This window comes from Falco naumanni, chromosome 4 (assembly GCF_017639655.2).
Source record: "Falco naumanni isolate bFalNau1 chromosome 4, bFalNau1.pat, whole genome shotgun sequence".
Lineage (NCBI taxonomy): Eukaryota > Metazoa > Chordata > Aves > Falconiformes > Falconidae > Falco > Falco naumanni.
Window position 1 is genome coordinate 44,309,157 of NC_054057.1, and position 20,291 is coordinate 44,329,447.

General features: G+C 41.9%; 1 protein-coding gene across 1 annotated transcript in view; it reads left to right on the top strand.

Annotated features, from left to right (window-relative positions):
* GAD2 (glutamate decarboxylase 2) overlaps window positions 1-20,291 on the top strand; it is a 41,619-nt gene that overhangs the window by 16,893 nt on the left and 4,435 nt on the right. The window contains exons 8-14 of the mRNA XM_040592871.1: window positions 5,381-5,460; window positions 9,140-9,194; window positions 10,655-10,771; window positions 11,862-11,926; window positions 15,831-15,909; window positions 17,611-17,760; window positions 19,529-19,636. Of these exons, the coding sequence (XP_040448805.1) occupies window positions 5,381-5,460; window positions 9,140-9,194; window positions 10,655-10,771; window positions 11,862-11,926; window positions 15,831-15,909; window positions 17,611-17,760; window positions 19,529-19,636 (654 nt within the window). The remainder of the gene's footprint in view (window positions 1-5,380; window positions 5,461-9,139; window positions 9,195-10,654; window positions 10,772-11,861; window positions 11,927-15,830; window positions 15,910-17,610; window positions 17,761-19,528; window positions 19,637-20,291) is intronic.

Below are 20,291 nucleotides of genomic sequence, written 5' to 3' on the forward strand. Positions count from 1 at the left end.
TACATAATAACTAGAAAAGTGTATTTTGGTGGTATTTGAAGCCAGGGGGAAACAGTGAAAATTTGGTCATATTTGAGGAGCAACTTAATTCAAGTAACACCATTCAAATCAAAGTAAAACCATTTTCCCAGAAAAATAGTCCTCTAGGCCCAAAGGAGACATTTGTCATTTGGGTCTAACCCTTCATCTGGTCAGTATCTTGTGGCTTTTACACTGTCACAGGATCCTCCTGCACTCAGTGTGACATTTCTTATCAACAGATAATTCTGTAAAACTATCCACACTGGAGAAAAACAAGTGAGTCTTCCTGGATTAGAAGAGCAGTGTGAAGTTAAATATTTCAAAATTGCCAAAGATGGAAATATTAGTATGTTGTACAGAAACACAAGTTTAAAAACTAAATAGCAGGAGCTAAAGGAAACAATAGCAAACATATACATCATTACCCTGTGTTTAAAAATGTGATGGGACTCAGTATACTCTTTATGTAGATAATTGAAGGAAAAGCTATACCTTAAAATTAGATGTTAAAGATAGGATTCATGTCACTTAACCTTAATCACCTAAAATGTAAACATTTCATCTGAGTTAGTCTATACACTTCTTTACAGCCATTAAAAAGGAGAGCAACTTCTGCAGCAGACAGCTCATCCTAGTCTAAAACGGATGCCACAGCCTTGGGGATGAGGTGCCTTCTAGAAGTACCTTTTCTTCCCCACTACTGAGGGAGCCCAAACAGCCAGTCTACACCAGACACATTTTTAGATTATTAAAGTTAAGAGAAGAGTAGCCCAGCCTACCCGTCCAGGGATCCCACATTGTTTAAAGCCCAGGAGAGGTGGAGAGGAATGCGTGTTCACCTCCTTTCCTGGGATGTGGCTGATGGAGTGAGGCTGGGGGTCCAGGTCTGCTGAGTACCAGGCTGCCAGTGACCAAACCTCGGAGAGGATTCAGCTGCTGCGTGGCTCGACTTGCACAGCATTTGGGCACTCACTCCTGATGAGCTCCTTCTGCAGAGCTTGTGCCACTCTGGATTTACATGAGCAAGGAGAAACTGCAATCTGAAAATTCAGCCGTGGCCTTTGGGGCTCATGGCGTTAAGATGGTTCTTCCTGACAGCTTCAACCATGCCAGATTATGAGCATGTAATTTAGCAAGCTATAAAAATAGAAGCATCTGTATATATTGAAGCACTGTTCTTTTAAGATAACAGTGTCATACTTTTCAGCATCATAACATTTTTAATTATTCTAATTATTTCGTTTTCCAAAAGGCCTGTTCATCATTACACCTGTAATAAATTTACACTGTTTTTATGTTGCAAAGCTAACTATGAAAAAATGGCAATCAAGCAGACAAACCTATGCCTAACAGCATTTGAAATTTTGGACAAGGAAAATTCCCCTGGCTCAAAATGATCAATTTTTTTTCTGACCTTTTTTATTACTAATACTGGCTAATACTCTATACCTTCTCCTTCACCACTCAATTTTAACCACATTTCTTTTTAGAGAGGAATTGTGGTTCCTCTCTACTGGGGATGTATTTGTAGCCTTCCATGCACCCTTTTGTAGTGCTTGAAGGGAGGGAGAGAGAAAGCCTCGGTGACAGCCCACTGCCACTTGGGTGTTCTCCTGCCTCTGGCAAGTGCAGGACACTGGTGAAACTCTGAACCTGACAGCTTTTCCCGGCCTGTTTTTTTCTTTCAGTGCTGGCATCAGGCAGTCTGCCTTTGTCCTCCCTTTTTGACCCTGGTTCTCCCACCATAAGACTTAAGATCTGTGTAATTCCTGCATGGCTGTGTCGTGAAAGATGGTGTTCAAGCTCACTTCCTTGCATGGCTGAACAGACTGTAGCCCCTGTACTCCCAAAGAGGTCACAATTAATGTCCTTCTTCCCCGTTAACCCAGCTGAATGTGTCAGTAGTTCTCTCTAACCAGGCTTATTTCTGCAAACCTTTCCTTCTCTTTGACCTTTACGTTTTCCTATGTTTACCTTTATATTACACAGGCAATCAAATTTTCAGCACCATACTGGGAATATTAAAACAATGTTTAATATCCATCATCATTAGGAAAGCTTTCTTTGTTCTTAAAACTATATTTTTTGCATTTTCATTTTCATCATGGCTCTTTTAGAGCCTCTCAGGCAGTCAGGGTAATTCCTTTGATGCTGCCCTGAGACAGAAAAACGTAACAGCAGTCATATATCTGTGACTGTATACACAGATTGAGCAATTTCATACTGAAAGTTTGGTTAGAAATTGTAAATGCATTTGCCCTTCTGTGCACAGACTTCTGTATTTCTTCCTAATTTGTCCCTAAACTTGTTTTGGTTCCTGACCGCTGAATTCCCCTCAGTCTGTAAAAAGTCTTCAGGCAACGAAGCTATCAACACTACATTCATTTTTTTTCCCCAGTGCTGTTTTAGCAGAGACTTCTCAATGAGGCAGCTGAGCTTGGCCATATTCCAGTGGATGCCTCTGAGCACATGGGCATAATTTTCTTCCTCATAGTAAACCATTCAAATCTGTATTTTCTTTTTTAAGGCACTTTGAATACTTCTATTTTTTATTAGAACAACAAATGGCAATAGTAAATCTATTTTAACTAGTATGGAATGAGGAGCAACATTTATCAATGTAATGTCATTGACTCAAAACCCAGTGAAATATGTCTGACTTTTCACTCCTACATCTCTGCTTGTATTTATATATTACACTATCCAGTATGTGCACATCAGTTTGTGTAGTACTTGAATAAAAAAATAGATGAAATTTTTTTAACATACATAATTCGGTTGTAGCTTCACATGGCATATCAGTGAACTGTCGTAATATTGGCGGTATTCTAGCTCTGTTCCATTTTTTGCAAAGCTCAAAGTTACCTTCCTAAACTTGGGAATTTTTTACAAGCCTCCTCATGGCCGTTCTTCCTTGCTGCTCTCATAAAGTTGCAGCGCTGCACCATGGGGCTCAGCGAGACAGGGAGACCTGCAAGGCTAGTAAGAGACTCCAGTGTCTTCCACGTGTAGAGGTTTGTGGATTGGTCACAGTCTACAGTGCATTTGTACTTGGGAAAAGTCCATGGACTGCAGTGGAACTGATGAAGCTCATGGAAATGTGTTTGTTCAAAAAGGCGCTTTCATGAAATAAAGGAACATGCCATGAGAAATACTGGTGTGATGGCTGAGCAGGCCTGTGACGTTCAATATATAAATACTTCCTAGCACCCTGTGACTCCAACTAGAAAAACAACAGGGAAACTCCATATCTAATCCGAGCATACCACTAACCTGTGGTTTTAATAGAGCAGATAATAACAGTGTGTTAAAATCAAACATCTGCCATTTTCCAGAGCACTGGTACCTGCAGGTGCTGTGCTTTCCACTCTCACAGACAGCAGATACCACAGGGCTTGGTCCATAGGGAACGGGTAGAAATCTCCTCACCTGATGTTGCTCAGGACCCACTCCAAACCAGTAGCCCTCATGCTGGATGAATCCTTCCCCAGAGGTGCCCGTTTCCCCCCCGAACACAGAGGGACCGACTTGATGACTGAAGCGTGATGAGGCTAGCGGCAGCGAACCCGCTCTAATTCAGCACAACGCTGAAGCACAGGCAGAAATCCCTCGTTGCTCATCTAAGCGCGTGGGTATGCGTTTCATTTGATCATCAGCTTGTGCAGAAGTCAGTCCAACGTGCTTATGTTTACATTTCAGAATTTGCTTAGTTCAGGGGCTAGGATGGTTTACTTAAGGGCCTTAAAAGCTGATTTTAGGCCTAGGCGACGTGATCAGTGGCTGCTCAATACACACTGATGGCATAGTGCAGCCATGCTCCATGGGGGAAAGCTATACCCACCCTCTGCATTAAAAATAATCAATGTAGTATGAAAAATTTTACCTAAAGAAGTGTTTTCAAATTTTTCACGTATCATCAGTGAATCATGGCTCAAGCAACCTGAACTTCTTCAAAATGTCTGAACATTGAAAGAGTCAGTGGGCATCATGAAAACTTGAAGCATTTCAGCCAAAATGGTGAGAGAGAGGCATATTGAAAAAGGAGCTTGGAGTGAAAACTCTTCCACAACCTCAAACATAGCTGTCAGGACTCAAAGAAAACTACCTCCAGAGCAGTTTTTAAAACACAGGGGCTTTTTCACTTGTTAAGTTGAATGTACGTGTTGCATTTCTACTTTCCTTCCTCTCTCTTCCATAAATTTCATTTGGAATTGGTTGGCATTTCCCGAAGTGTTCGTTATGTATGGAGTCCTTTAGTATGCAGTGAAATTCCACCGACTTCACGGCCTTTAAGTGAAGTAGATGTGTGTAACCATCGTGTCCATCTCTTTCCCAACAGCTCTGTGCTGCTAGCATTACCGCTGAAGCCAAACACTCCCTTGACAGAGCAGTAGTGATTACTTCTCTGCTTTGCGGTCTTCTGCAGACTCTGTGTCTTCCTTTAATGTTGCAGACACTTAAAAAGCCCTGTTAGATTGTTATCTCCTTGATCTTCCTTGTAGTGTTATCCTAAGCTAATGGTACTGTAGTATACATAAAGAATTTCCTTTTTTTTTTTTTAAGTTTAATAATCTGTGGTTAAAATTACTTAGGACAATATTGTTACAGCTGGGTTTGAGTTAATACAAAATCAGATTCTTGGTGGTATAATTTGATATAAAACGATTTCATTACTGTAATCACTAGGATTTAAGTTGGAATTATAAACCAACACTGGCTCAGGAGTTAAGTCCTATGAGCTAGAGAAAATTAGGCTGACTTGTACTCTAGTGTAGAACTTCCACATTTTATTCTGTACATACAGATTAACTAATAGCCTTACTAATAGCCCAGTTCTGATTTTAAACTGCAGTAGTTCTACTTGATAATGGGAGTTATTACTAGCTTTCGCTGGCATGAGATCACAATTAGGCTTCCTATCTTAACTTCTCTCCATATATTATTTGTCCACAAGTTACATAGCAGAAGCACATCGCTCTAGATGCCAAAACAAAATGAAATCTCTTGGGTGGAAATTTTTGTTTCAGTAAATCAAGTTCATAGCTGAATCCATACAAGCAATAGAAGCTGCAGGTATGCATCAAGGACAGAATTTGAGTCCATCATCAGCCATAGTTGTGTATTTAGTATTCCAGGAGTGAATCCAGACTAGAGTGATTGTTGTTTCTCTAATTGACTGTAGTGACCTGATACGATAGCACCTCAAATTACAGTGATCAGTTTCCAAAAAGGCTGTGAAAAGAATTACTGCCTGTGTGCGACTGCTTGCTGAAGGGCTTGCAAGAGTGTAGTATGTTGTGTTAAATTAGATAAGAAATAATAATAAAAATGATAAATAATAATAAATGTATTTTTTCAGAGTCACTTTTCTGTGAAGAAAGGAGCTGCAGCCTTGGGTATTGGTACAGATAGTGTGATTTTGATTAGATGCGATGAGAGGTAAGTAAAGGTGCCAAATACAGCTCTGTTCATCGGTACGTAGAAGAGGTGCTCAGCTCAGAGAGAGCATATAGGATGCAGTCAGCAGTTGGTATAATTCATTGTAACGCTGTCGTCTTCAGCCACCTTATGCTGATTTACCCTGCCTGAGGAACTGGCTCTGTCAGTAGCTTCTTCACGAGTCAGTTTTTGGGGCTCATCAGAAGTCCTGGAAATTCCCTTCCGCAGGGATTTCTTATGCTGCTTTGATGCCAAAGTGAAACAAAACATCAAACTAACAACCATTCTTTACACATTCTTCTAAGAAACCAGGAAGAAGCTTGTTTTGGTCCAAATAGAGCATTTAGGGACTCTCACATTTTGATCCATTAAAATGAGCTGAAGCGGGCCTTTTGTAGGAGTGAAATGTCGAGGAGCGTTTGCTGATGTAATTCTGTCACTTCATGCCCCCACCATCTTTCTCAGCTGTTTCCCACATTTCCCGCAGTGCCCTTCATGGGGATTGCAGTGGGATGTGGAGAGAAGGGTTTTGGCAGCGTTGTGGGCAGCAAGGCCAGGGAGAAGGATGGCCTGCAGAAGGGAGTGCCACAGCAGGCACCTGACCTGCAGGTCCCGTGGGCCAGGGGTAGGTAACTTCTTGCTTAACTCACCCAACTAAAAGGTTTTGATATTCTGTGAAAACCCATTTTGAGAAAGAGAGGTATATTAACAAAATCAACGTGTTCTGATGAAGACTTTCAATTTTAGGGAAAAAAAAAACTTTCTATGGGATAAAAATTAATAGAACAATCCTTAGTGATTCTACTGAGAACCTTTTCAACAGAAAATGCTCTTACTATGAGTCCCAACTATCACTATTACAAGGTATTGAATTATTTATGGCTCTGGCATAAATGGAAGGTTTTACTGCCATCAAAATACTCTGCTCCCACATTAAAAGAAGAGCACCAGCTAAGCAATTTACAGTGCTAATCACAGCGTCTGCATATTGACTTATGGGCTTATTATCTCTTTATTAACAAAAGACTGAGCACACTCTGAAGAGGAATTAATGGCGACATCAACACAACCAACACACAATAAAATAAACCTCCGATTGTTTCTCTTCACTAAAGACAGGCATGGATCAATGAAGTCGTGTCTTCCTTTTCTTCTTGTGCAAATTCAGCATGATGATTTTCTGTGAAGACCACAATGCTTACCCTGCCCACCCTGAAGTAATCAGCAGGATTACTGTGTCTCTCCCCAAATCCCAGCAGATGCCACCAGGACAAAGCAGGTTGTTTGCACAGGATGTGGGCTGGTGTGGTGGAGATGAACCTCTGTGAAGATGGGGACCTGTGGAGGGATGAAGGAACACCATGAGATCTTTCTGATGTTTTCAGCGTGACCAAGCATACTTCCTGGTGGCTCTTGCCCATCCTGACCCACACCCACCAAGTGTGCCCGATTTTGCTGTCTGTGTAAATGTGTGGTCAATTTTAAGCATGGAGAACATGCAGAAAGTAATGTTCTTCTTGCTCATGCTCCAGACTGGACAACATACATCTCCGATGTCTGTTTTACTTCCATGCAGACATACTGGTAGCAGTAGTGTATTAGTTGCAGGTTTGGGGTCAAAGCACTTCAGGCTGGTGTGGCAGCAGTGAAGCCTGTGTGCAGATGTGGGTGATAGGAGAAGACGTTGACACCAGCACTCACTCTATCCTCAGTGCCCTTTAGCTGCTGAGTCTCTTCTGCCTCACCCAGCAGCCCTCCTGCCTCTGATGCTGCCTAGCCCATATCTTGCAACCCCCTGCCCCATTACCTGGGTGAGGTTTGTCTAAGCACAAGCCTGTTCATTTTGCAGTGCATCTTAAGTGTTGCATATGAGCTCAGGTGATAACACATAAAAATGCTGTGCAAGTAAGCAGGGCTGTTGGCTAGTTTACTAGATTTGGAGCAGGGGGGTGTTGTGCTCCAGCATGTGTTTAGACCACGCTCAAAGCCACCCTGCTGCATGCTCCTTGATAAAGGTTGACATTGCTTGGACATTGCCTCTCCTGGCCATGAATTCCTGCACGTACTCAGTGTGGCCACGGGCTGGATAATCACTTGTCTTGGTAAAAAAATGTGGGCAACATAGGGATCTGCCCAGCTCTGTGTGTGTTTTATGCACAAGGTCAATAAATTAGGAACTATTAAAGATCAGCATCAAAACTATGTCTGGAGGAGGAACTCATTGCCTTGTTTGGCACATTGTTGGTTTTTTCTTTATTTCTCTGATGATCCCAGGAACAGTTTTTGAAGATAAGACAACTACTGCTTTTCTCTTAACATGTACATGTAAATGGGGGGAACTCACAGTGAGCTGAATACTCTTCAGACCATTCTTGAAATTTGCAAGAACCAGGGCTAATTTTTAGACTTGTAGAGATTTTTATTTTCAGTTACTCTTTTAGTGTTTTAGTGTTTTGAATAAGTAAAATGCAGGACAGATTTTGCAGAAAACTCAGCAGTACAAACCCATTTCTACTGAAATAATTATTGTCTTATTGTGAGCTCTGTAAGGATGACAACTTTAAAAAACGTAGCAGTATCTTATTATGATATATTTGTAATTTTTTTTTTACATCCATCCAAATGTCATGAAAACACTTCAGTTTTTTTAAATGCAAAATCAGAACTAAAACTAATGTTTCTTAATTTCCCTGAAACTACTGTTTTGAGCTTTAGTGAAGGTTGTTCTTTTTTTACAGCAGTAGGAAATCAGTGCTTAGTGAAAGAAAATTCTGAAAAAGTCTTAAAAAATATTCATCTAAATGGACAACATTCAAAGCCAGTGAAGCCTTTTTTTCCTGTAATGTGGAGAGCTGTTGTGTTTGCATTGCTGTTACGTGTACTGTCTCTTCTTAGGTAGGCTTGCTTGTGGCTAAACAAAGAAAACCTTAACCTCATTACTCAGTGTCAGCACTGTTTTTGTCTTGTGCATAATTCATTTACAGGATTTCATAAATTAGCCTTTAAGCCTTATACCACTAAGTCTCAGTCTCAGGTAAATTGTTCATACTAAAGGTGTTGCAAATACAGTGTACAGTCAATACAAGGGGTCTCACAGTGGATTTAATGAGTCTAGACTGGTAGCTTCTTCTCATATCCTGCTTCAAGCAAATGCGAACGTGTAATGCACCAATCCATGAAATAATTGCCCTCAAACGAGTGTCCTTGGGATGGAAGCACAGAGGTGACTGCTTAACACCAGAGCTGAGTCACATTGCTCAGCGCTGTGCAGCTCAGCTGGCATTTTCTGTGCCTGCTGAAAGGGGACGGTGAGATTTGGCACCCAGTGAGCTTCTTGACACTCTGGGCTGAGCTTCTCCCTGGGAGCCTGGAGCATATTCCTGGGGCTGTAACATCAAACAGGACCAGGAGGCTCCATGGAGTAGCATCAGTCTTTAATGGGGGTGGCCATGAGGTAGCTTCTCTGTTACCATCACCATATTGATGCAGACTGGTTGGCAAAATAATTAGGGTGAAAACTCAGACTAATGGACAGAGTCTTTCTGTGCTCTTCCATGCTGCATAACCCTTGGGCAAAAAAGTCACTTTGTTCCTTCTTTGATTTTCCTATAAAGTGAAGAAATAGCAGCAAGAGCTGATTTCAAGACCAAATTATTGATATAACTCTCTCTTGCTCCAGAGGGAAAATGATCCCATCAGACCTTGAAAGAAGAATTCTTGAAGCCAAACAAAAAGTAAGTTTATTAGCTTTTCTGCTTCCAAAAAGGAAAAAAAAACCCAAGAATGATACAGATAGTTGTTTTGCTTTCCTTGGTAAAACAACACAGACTTGCCCATTAACTTTTTCTTTCTTTCTCAGAAATGTAGCCTGGCAATTGGTGAGGCAAGGGTTGCTGAGAAAAACGGCTTTAGAGCTACTTTATAATATCCATGAGCTGTTTGGCTTTTTGTTTTAATATGTTGCCCTACATAACATCCTCCTTTTTTACATTATCCACCTATGATACGTTTTCTCAGCTGAATATTAAAAAAGCCAGAGTAATCATTTGGGGAATTGCTGTGTTTTAATGCATTGAAAGTGCTCCTCATAGACTCGCCAAATCAATGGAAGATAAACTAAAATCCACAAAACTCTAAAAAATTCACTGCTTTTGTATGTGTTCATTAACAGAAGCTAGAATTAAAACATCAGATTAAAATATGCAGTGGATTCAGCCCAGTGCCTTCAATGTTTATATAAATAGTCATTAGACACACAGCATTCAAAGCTCATTAATAACACAAATCTTCATTAAAAGCTCCCTTTTTATAAGGAAAACAATACAGTAGATAAAAAATAAGGCAAAATGACAGTAGAGTGCCACTCAAACCCACTGACCGTTGCCGAAGGAAGTTTGGACCTTTTTGATAGCTTAAACCCCAGTTCTGCAAAAAATTAGCTAGTTTTTACCTTTGTTGCACTGAGTAGTCGTTATGAAATCAACAGAACTACAAGTGAATTTAAAACGAGACACTGGTATGAATTGCAGCAGACCCAAGACCTCATAGTGCCAAAAGCTGTGTGATGGACAGTGAGTGCTCCTCTGTGAGGCACGGCGTTTAGCGGAGGGAATCCAAGAGATGGCCCCTGGCCTCCGTGGAGGTGGCTGTCTTGCTTCAGAAGAGCTGTCTCCCTGCCCTGCACAAGGGATGGGGCTGGAGGTGAGCCCCACACCTCCCCTGTGTGCTACCCCCAGGAGACACTCCTAGACAAGATGCTCCCACTGACGGGACTGGGCCACCACACGTTCAGGCACCTGTTGGCATGACGACAGTGCAGCGCAGGGCGCAGTCCATCAGAGATGCTTTTTGCACTGTGGTGCCTGGGTGAGGTTTGGTTTACGTGGCGTCACGAAGAGCAGACCTTTTTGTTTCAGGCAGGTGGCGTGGAGCAGAATTGTTTTGAGTCCTTGCCTGTGTCATACATCCTAATAAATGGAGGGCGCTGGTTTGGAAGTTTGCTGCCACCTTAAGGTAGAACTTGTAATATCACCAGCATCTAAACTGGGAGAAAACCAGTGTAATGTAGCAGGGGTGTCCTCTAGGAGACACTTCTAGGCTCACTGTGGAGGCAGCACAAGAGAAGTTGGGGCTGCTGCAGACTGAGGGGCTGCAGCCATCTGACCTTGCCAAATACCTCTGGGCTTTCTTGCAGGGATTTGTTCCTTTTCTGGTGAGTGCCACAGCTGGGACAACAGTGTACGGGGCGTTTGATCCTCTCATAGCCATTGCAGACATCTGCAAGAAATACAAAATCTGGATGCACGTAGATGTAAGTATCATCTTATGCGGGGGGCTGTTCACTTTGAACAGCGTCATCTTACATAAAACCCGTTGTATTTGGCTCCTGTAATTAATTTTAACATCCAAGCGCTGACTTCCCACTCCTCTGAAAGCTCAGGTCAGGGGGACGCTTCAGGAGCTGTGACGCTGTGGTACTTCAGCAGCTGGGACGCTGAAGGTGACCTGGTTTGAGTGCTTTTGGCCTTCAGCGTTCTCTCTTAATGCCGTTAGTACAAGAAATACGTAAGAACCATACTGAGCACTGGCCTAGCTTCTGCAGCAGCTGCAAAATAAATACGTACAGAAAAGGCTACGTTTGTCTGGAGTAAAGTACCACAAATTGCTGAACAGGTTAATGCGAAGGATAGAGAAATTTATCAGATTGGCTACTTAGCCTTATCTGGGCTTTTGCCAATAAATCTTCCTGAAGGATCATCTTTCAGCCCTAGAATGGCTTTTGTGTCATTTTTGCAAATCCTTTCTCCAAAAAGGCTTGGTAATTGAATTTCCGTAGAGCTGGGTATCTTGCTTTCGGATTACTGCGTCAGCCAAAATCAGTCCAATTCAAAGGAAGAATTAGTATTTACCTTAAACTACTTCTCAGTCACATGAAATGCCTGCTTGTCCCACATCTCTGTCAGCGAAAGCAAACAAGTAGGGGGCAAGCAGTAGTCGTCTGAAATGTGATGAAAACTCTACCAGAGCAGCTGAGATCCCAGTCTGGTTTATCATCACTTAGTCCCTAAAAAAGAAAAGGCAGCTTACCCAGGAGCAGCTCTGCAAGTCATTAATTCCAGCAGGGGGTAGCCCCGTGTGTCAGTGTCACAGGGGGTGGCGAGGGGGGGATTAGCAGACCATAAGGGTGGGCGCTCAGGCTGTGGGCTGTAAACTGCTGCCTCCAAGCTACTGGAAGAAAATTGTTAGCACAGCTAATGCCTCAGGCCCCATCTGCCTGGTCATTTTGGAACGTGCCACATCAGCAAGAAAAAATGAAGGGGCCCCAAACTGATGTGAACGCACAGATGTCATCACAGAGAAAAGCAGAGTTCTCATTAAGATAATGTGTGTTGCCTTTCTAGGGAGCGTGGGGTGGCGGGCTCCTGATGTCAAGAAAACACAAATGGAAGTTAAATGGCGTTGAAAGGTATGATTTATTAATGTTAATTGAACACATTTATTAAATGTATTTTAACACACTTGTGATCACCGTAGCGATGTCTGTAAATAAAATAAAAATCAATGTTGTCTCCAAGATACAGCAAGAAGAAATTATGCAAACTGTCCTTGTTGAAGTAGCATTGCTAAGTGCCTTTGTTCAGTGCTACAGTAGTGTGGCACTTTTTTTGTAGTACAAACAGCAGGCATTTCTTGTTTGTTTTTCCATTCCAGCGTACATTCGCAGATCCAGAGTGTTTTCTGCAGCATTCTCTGATTTAGCGTCCAGCGTGAATTAGCAATTGCATTTCTCTAAGAAATGAATCTTGGAGGTTTTGTGTGCTGAAGTCTTAAGTATAAAAGGTGGATGCACCTGCAGTTTGTACAGGTGTCCTGGCAGTCACTGACCACTGCTCCGTCACTTCTGGAGAGAATACCCCCCTCCAGGCTGTGCTAATGACATCTTCTTAGTAAATCTGTGCCTGCATGTATACACAGTTGTAGTCAGAAGCTCACTGATATTACAGATACATACAGAAGAACGTAAGGGATGCCAATCCTGTTCAGAGTCTGGAAGGACTGAGCTTAAACTTAAAACCAGCTGCTTATTCAGAAACTTTTAGTTAAGTTGTGTAACTCCTTGCCATAGGACTTTAAGATTTACCTGCAGTCAAGGAAAGACAAAAACTGTTTGGGACTCTGTGAACCACAAACGAGTGGGAGCTCAGGGAGTATTTAGAGGAAATTTTGCATATGTTTGCCCTGTTTTGTATTCTTCCCAGGCACCTTATTTGGGCCACTTGCTAGATACGGTATACTGCGTCACTCTCACATTTGTGTATTTTCTGAAGCTCATGCCGTTTGAGAGTAAATCATTACTCCTTTCCACCTTTTTTATCTCTAAATCAAATTGCTGTTCCTTGCCAATTAAAATTACAAACAACTTCCTCATCCTGTTCCTGAAGATTAGGAGAATACCTTGATGATTCAGTTTCTTTCTCATACATATCTCATCCAAAATTTGGAAAGCAGCCAACAGTTCTGTGAATTTGGTTTAGTTAAATTAAGACTGCCTCCAGCACTCCACACTTACATAGTGTGCGTGAAAAGGACATACATCCAAATATCCAGCAAGTTAGAAAAATCTACCCAATTGCCTATGAGGACAGAGTATGAAAAATGGAGTTTGTCTCTCACACAGCTCTCCAGGTTCTGCCGGAATGAGACATTCGGGTTGAATCTATATTGGGGAATTTTCCAAAGAACACACTTTAGATCCAGAACTCCACTGGATTTTATCTAGTGCTTTGATAAGAACCATCTCCATACGTTTGGCAGTGAATTAATGAAATTTGTCATTTCCAGTGCTGTTCCTCTGCTTCATGGGCAGAGTGGCTCGTTTCAGTTTGTCCAGATCTTAAATGTGAGTGCCTTTAGAGCAGACTTACCAGACCTAACTTTTATGGACGTTCCTGTTTCATGGTAGATATTCGAGTACAACCCAGTCATTACAGGTCTGGATAGAAGAGAACTGGAGCTGATACTCATATTTGATAGGGAGGAAAGGTACAAGGAGGGAGCATTAAATGGTGCAATCACTCAGTGCTCTAAGTACTTGCATCCTTCTGGTGACAGGCAGTCCAGCAAAAATAGCCTGTCAAAGGTAGGAGGAGTTGCAGGGCCATCCTTACCGTGCCCTCCAGTCCCCACGCGGCACGTTTCAAGCTGATCCAAGGCATCAGAAGGAAGCATGTCCCCTGGTGTCTGGAACAGATAGGTCTGGCCACCATCAGGAGTTCCAGGCTCTCTGGTGCCCCTCACCCAGAGGCTGGGGCAAGGGGTGATGGCTATGTGAGAAAAGCATGTTTGCAACTGAATGAGCTCTGCCATACAGGGTCTGGGCATCCTTCCCAGGGCTGCAGCTGGGCTGTGAATGCACCTCAGTCTGTTTTTAATGATGGCTGAGGACCAAATTCTGCCAGTCTTGAACCTCTCCTGTCATCCATTTGAAACCTCCAAAGGGAAAATTTTCCTTTGTTTTTTTCTTTGTGACCCACAGCCAGAAAATGATATAGGTGCTTGGTGCTCAGTTATTTGGGCAAACATGAGATGCTTTAAAAAAACATCTGTGGATCCGTGTAGCTTTTTTACTTTACTGTTTGTCTCAGTCAGCAGCTTCTTCAAGCACATACTGATGACTGAAGCCCAGAATAACTGATAACAAATGAAAAATGGTAAATTTTTATTTTACATAATTATTTTTTTTCTCTGTGCAGTTGGGATGTAATTGGGGGAATAAGTAACCTTAGGGTAAATTAAATGTTTCAGGCAGATAATTAAAATCTGGCTTTTGTCACTAAAATAATCCTTTTGCTTGAGAAAACACATACCACTACTACTACTACTAGGAGTCTTTTAAAGAATTTCTCTCTGGTTCTGCACAGGCACAGATAAAAATTAAGAGGTATCATATCAAAGGAAATTCATAGACCTGAATGCATGTTCAGAATCATTAGCTTTAGTGTTGTAATCAGATGACTGACTCTGAGCTGGTTAAAAGCTGCCAAATACTCAAAAAGCCAAGCCAAGTGGCCAGATGTTGCCTGTGGAAGACTGTTCCCTACAGATTTTGCATCAGGCACTTGCGCAGGCCCATTTAAATAGCAAAGAAGAAAGCACAGAAGTGCTGCTCGATGTCCATGTGAGTTTTGGATTTGCTTGCTTTGAAGGAGTGGAAGCAATTTTGGCAGGAAATTATGAGGATATGCATAAACCTATAGTGCTATTTCCAGTTCCTGCAAAGGAAAATACTGCCAGATTCTAACACGCTTACCTATGTTCACATCAATGTTACCTGCAAGTGTGTCCCGAGTCCCTTAAATTTTTACATGGCCCAGTTGACTGATTTATCCCAATTTATACCATCAGAACTCAAATCATTGCACTACATGAAATCCTGTGCACAATGCATCCTTGACAGCCTGCCAAATAGAATGCAAATGTATACATCTATCAGCTAATCATCATACTTAATAATAGTAATTAAAAAATAGCCAGTCGAGCATAACACAACATTAAAAAAATAAACAACTGGACAATCTTCCATTCAGCCCTTGCCACAGTCCTAAATGCCCCTTCTCTAGGCTGTGCTGTGACAGCACCCTGTTTGTTCACAAGATCTAGAGTGACAGCTGTTTTCGCAATGAATGTGTCCTGAAGGGAGGCAGGATTAGACTCTTCTGAAAGGGTGGATCAGTTCTGTGTTTATTACTGTGGTAATTTTGGACCCAGTCCTCCCGTTGTGTGAATTACCATAGCCAAGCTACAATTAAGGAGCCATGAAAATTTACCATCAGCAGAGCAATGAGAAAAATTACTTTGGGCCAGGTTTTCCAAGTTACGCAGAGACTTCAAGGCACCCAGAAGTATTTAAAGGAATTTTTACAAATGCCTATGTGAGCTGCTTACTAAAATCTTGCTGAAAGTGGAATCAATAGGAGGGATTCTGCTAGTCTGCCAGCTTTCTATGTGTGTCTTTAATCAGCTGTGTGACTTCAGAAAGTCAAGTGGGTGTTTTTAGGAAGTTTGCCCTATGCTTATAAAGTATAGGTGACTCCCCAGAAAGTTTATTATTGATTAAGTTGAATAGATAAAGCAGTTATCCTGTAGTTAATTGCCAGGATTGTAATCCAAAAACCAATGAGAGTGGATTAGGTCCCTTATGAAGGCATTCCTTTCCTAGTATCAGCCATTATTATTTTAGTTTTGCTTGCTCAGAAAAGAGAAAGTTGTGCATTGCTACATGTTCATTATTATTCTGATTATTTCTAAGTGTCTCCATGGTTTCACCACCGTAGTACAATGTCTGAGTTTCATGTGGTTTGCTGTTCCAGGGCCAATTCAGTAACGTGGAACCCTCACAAGATGATGGGCGTCCCGCTGCAGTGTTCAGCCCTGCTAGTAAGAGAAGAGGTATGTCCCAGTACACTTGCTTCTCTGATCTTTTCTGACATTTTGCTTCTGAAAATCCTGGATATTTTCTTCCTTACTGTGTCATAGCTAATATTTGCTGATGTGACGGAAGACGATAAAAGAAACTGAGAAATATACCTCTAATTACATGCTTAAGCTGTGACTGCAAAAGAAATTGAAGCAGTTGTCTAGCAGAAATGATAGATAAGTCAATGGCAGTACAGCGTTTTGTGGCTTTCCGTTCAAAACGTCCGTAGTTAATTTGTGGGTGCATAGCTGTGTAACCCCACTAGTTGCTGTGTAGCATAAAATGTAACTAGGAGAAACTCTAATTGTCTTGGGATGAATGGTATAGTACACATGCAGTAGAATGTTTGATCCAGAATCTAGGCATCATTACGCTTTCTAGACTTTTATGACAGATATTTCTACACAGCTTTGATCCATATATCCACTTTGGGGCACATGGGAGTAAAAATGGAACACTAAGTTTGCTTGGAATAAAAAGTAGACATTTCATTTAGTACAAGAATTTGAATTACCCTTCAAGCCTATAATTTTCATATAACCATCAGTTACTGGGACAGCTGCTATACAACCACCACTTACTAGAGCAGCTATCAAAAACCTGGTTGCTGTTTTGCTAACAGCTGTACAACAGATTGTATACAAAGTGATTGCACTTAGGAGGAGAGAATCTGGCTTTTATTTGCCCTCTGGGTCAGTTCCCTGAGACAAATCCTGCCTGGCTGAAGTCAGTACCATCCTTGACCTCTAGTGAGAACAGATGGCTCAGATTAGGAGAAAGCAGAGGGTTTTTTCTGTCTCATTTTACTATCTCAGTTTTGAGTTTACACATCGAGATTAGATTTGATGATAAGCAGCCATGTTTTGATTCTTCTTGGACTGGAAATTGCAGTTTTAGGCAACAGTCCTAAACTTGGTTGAGGACTTAACTAGAGCCAGAGCATGACTCTCTGCATTTCGCTTAAAAAGCTAAAAAGGAAACCTCATGCTTTCGTGAGCCAGGTTTCTTCACCTTGTTGGCTTCTGGCTCTCCCACAAAGCTGCCTCTCAGAACGGTGTCTTGCAGCCCAGAAATAGCTCTAGCTGGCTGTTTAAAGGCCATATGCTCTTCTGTCTGTTCAAAGCTTTCTATAACCCTACCACTTAAGCATCCAATCTGCAGCTGAGGGTTTGCAGAAAAGAATGGTGTCTACAAAGAAAGAAAACAAAGAAAATGAGGATTTTAGAAACCAAAGCGAATAGAAAAGTGGTTTGATATTATTTAGATAGTCACCAAATTGGCTTGGTCTGACTCAACCAGAAAAGATGCCTTCCAAGGAAAGGGAGCAAAGGAACCAGAACAAAGAAGAAAAAGAGAGATCCAAAAATGAACTTACCCATAATGATGCTAGGAAGCACAATGTCCAGCTGTTTTCTTAAAAAATGCCTTGGCTCTGAGAGTGGATTACACATTGCTGGATCAGATACCAAGGTGTCCTAGGCACTGAATGGGATATGAAAAACTTGGTCCACTGAGCAGCTAGGTCTGGTTTTGTCCTTTTTTGTTGATCTTTTTGCACTTGGACACATATTCCATGAATTTGGGTGTTCATAATTTCTCACGTAAACCAACCCTCAAAACAGTAGTCAGTCACATCTGTGCCAACATCACTTTTTTGTCTTTGTTTCTGTAAGGGATTGATGCAGAGTTGCAATCAAATGCATGCTTCCTACCTCTTTCAACAAGACAAACACTATGACCTGTCTTACGACACAGGAGACAAGGCTTTGCAATGTGGGCGGCATGTTGATGTTTTCAAGCTATGGTTGATGTGGAGAGCAAAGGTAGGAGTGCCTGTAATATATATTTGTTAGCATTAAAATAATGCACACCAGATACAGTTGTGGGTTTTTTTCTGTAATCATCATTCTAGAAAAAATCTGACCTGCATTTCCCATATATAACATGAAAGAAAGAGCATTATTATTTTCTGGGTTTTTTATACTTTTAACAATATAGCTTCAAAGCAGCACACATGATTTTGAAACTTGAACTCCATGGCTTTGCATAGCATTTGCTTTCTGTAACTGTAGGAGTCTAACAGCATAAATCATATACCTTGGAATGTTGTTATGAAGATTTCTGGAAATAAGAAGTTTTAATGACATTCAGAAATTAAACGTGACAAATCAAGACTGGAATACTTAGTTTCATTGCACGCAGTAGATATAAAGTCATCTTTTGAAGAAGCAGAGGAAGACTCATCAAAATCTGTTCTCTGGGAAATCTGAAAACACCAGCGTTAATGATTAATTCATCTGTATTTGTAGAATGTTGCTAAATAAGTTCTTCCATGTATTTATCCAATTAATTATGTCAAGCTGCCTCAGGTTTGTTCAGAGGAGATGACATCACTCTTTCAACTTCCAGAAAGCCTTGAGGATCCTCATGTGCTTCATTAGAACTCTGAAAACAATTCTGAGGCAGGCATCATGTAGCTGGAGGTGTGGGAGTCTGCGAAGGAGGATGCAGGTTTCTGTGGTTGCAGGAGCTGTTGTGCTAACTGGGGTCTCCAGTGTGGCAGGCAGTTTCAGCCACACGTCTCTCTTTCACCCCAAGCCTTTCTCCTTGGGCTATGCTAGCTCTAGCCTGTTCTGAAATCTCTATACACAGAGGAATAATGACATGGGCTTTTAAGTCAGTTCTGCGTTGCCAGAACAGATTTAGCAGGGACGTGCACTCAGAGTCATTTCTTCTTCTAAACCCCATTTTTTCAATATGCGTGGTACTGCTTTTTCTCTTCTCACACCCTGCTTGTAATATTAGCGTTACAAAATAGGATGTGTGTTTCTTAAACAGTTTATCTGTTCCAGCTGTTTATTCCTCTTCCTCCTTAGTGAAGCTGGATCCTTTGTTTGTGGCATCACAGCTGGTGATTGCAGGAGCAATTATGATGTCACAGAGAGAAGATTACGACTTCTGCCGGAGAAGAAAAAGCAGGATTTGCTGCAGCTCTTAAAAACACAGCTTCTGAGCTTATATGGTGTCTGTTAGAAAAGAAGAGAGAAAAACACTGCAGAGGCAGGACAGCATCTAAACAAAATGTTCATTTTCACAGGCTGGACTCTAAAAGCATATCAGTCCATTCTGTGTTAACTAAAAAAGAAACATTATTCGTGGCAAAGCCCCCAGCACATCACCCCTAGAAGATTAAAATCCCCTACTCTGAAAATAGCAGGAGACTCCTCATGTCTTGAGGTCAAGACCTTCTAGAGACCTCTTTCTGTCCCCGTCCAGGCTGTCCAAAACTGTGCTCAGCCTCTTTGCAAAATGTACCGAGGGCAGCCTTCCTTGGAGGTTTGCAGTATTTTGCAGAGAGCCAGGTGAGTTCCCAGTGCTTATTTTGTAGAGATGGCTGTAGCGTAGTCACTGGCAAGAGCTGGAGACAAATGAGCTCTGCTTAGCAAAGTGGCCTTCATCTTGTAGAATCCCACAGAGGCTTCTGAAAAGTGACTTGTGCTGATGCTTTGGCAAGTGCCACATAGTCCTGTCACCCTTTCAGTTCACAGAACAGATAGTCACATAACTTCTTGTCTCCCTCTCTCTGTACAGGGAACCACAGGATTTGAAGCACAAATTGATAAGTGCTTGGAACTTGCAGAATACCTATACAATAAAATAAAGAACAGAGAAGGGTATGAAATGGTGTTTGATGGAAAGGTATGTATTGCAACTTCTTTTTCCAAGTTGGACAATAGCACTTGCTTTAGTCACCTGTTGGGATGCTACCAACAGGTCAAACCAAACAGCACATGACAGAAAGCCATGTCCCTTGTAACAAAACCTGTTGTTTTGCCAATAACTCTTTTTTTTTCCTTATGGGATCCAGGCACAAGGGAGATGAGGCAGTTGTTTTATGAGTGCATGAGTGTACAGTTTGCTCAGTTTCCGAAACTAAACACTGGCATCTTGGGCTAACATTGTGCACACACAATTAGAACCAGCTCTTAAGTAATAACAAGTTGCAGTTTCCTAATAGCAGGATCTGTTACGAGTGGGTGTTACAGTGCCCCACACAGTTCTGAAGGGGTGGCTGTGCAAAGTGCTTTTATCAGTGTTCTCAGGTGGGCGGTCACAGGAGACCTGGAGAGACCTGGAGAGACCATCTGCACTGCAGTCCCTGCTGCATTGGGGTGCAGCACAGCGGGGCAGGGGCTAGTGTTGCTCAGGATCCCAGCTGGCTCATGGGGCAGAGGCGACACCACTGTGTGTGTTGTGAATATCCCTAGGCATGTTGGTTCTGTTGGGGGGGAGGGAGTCCAGCTGAGATGGGACCCCTGGGTGCCACGTGCTGAGCTGGAGCACAGTGCCCAGG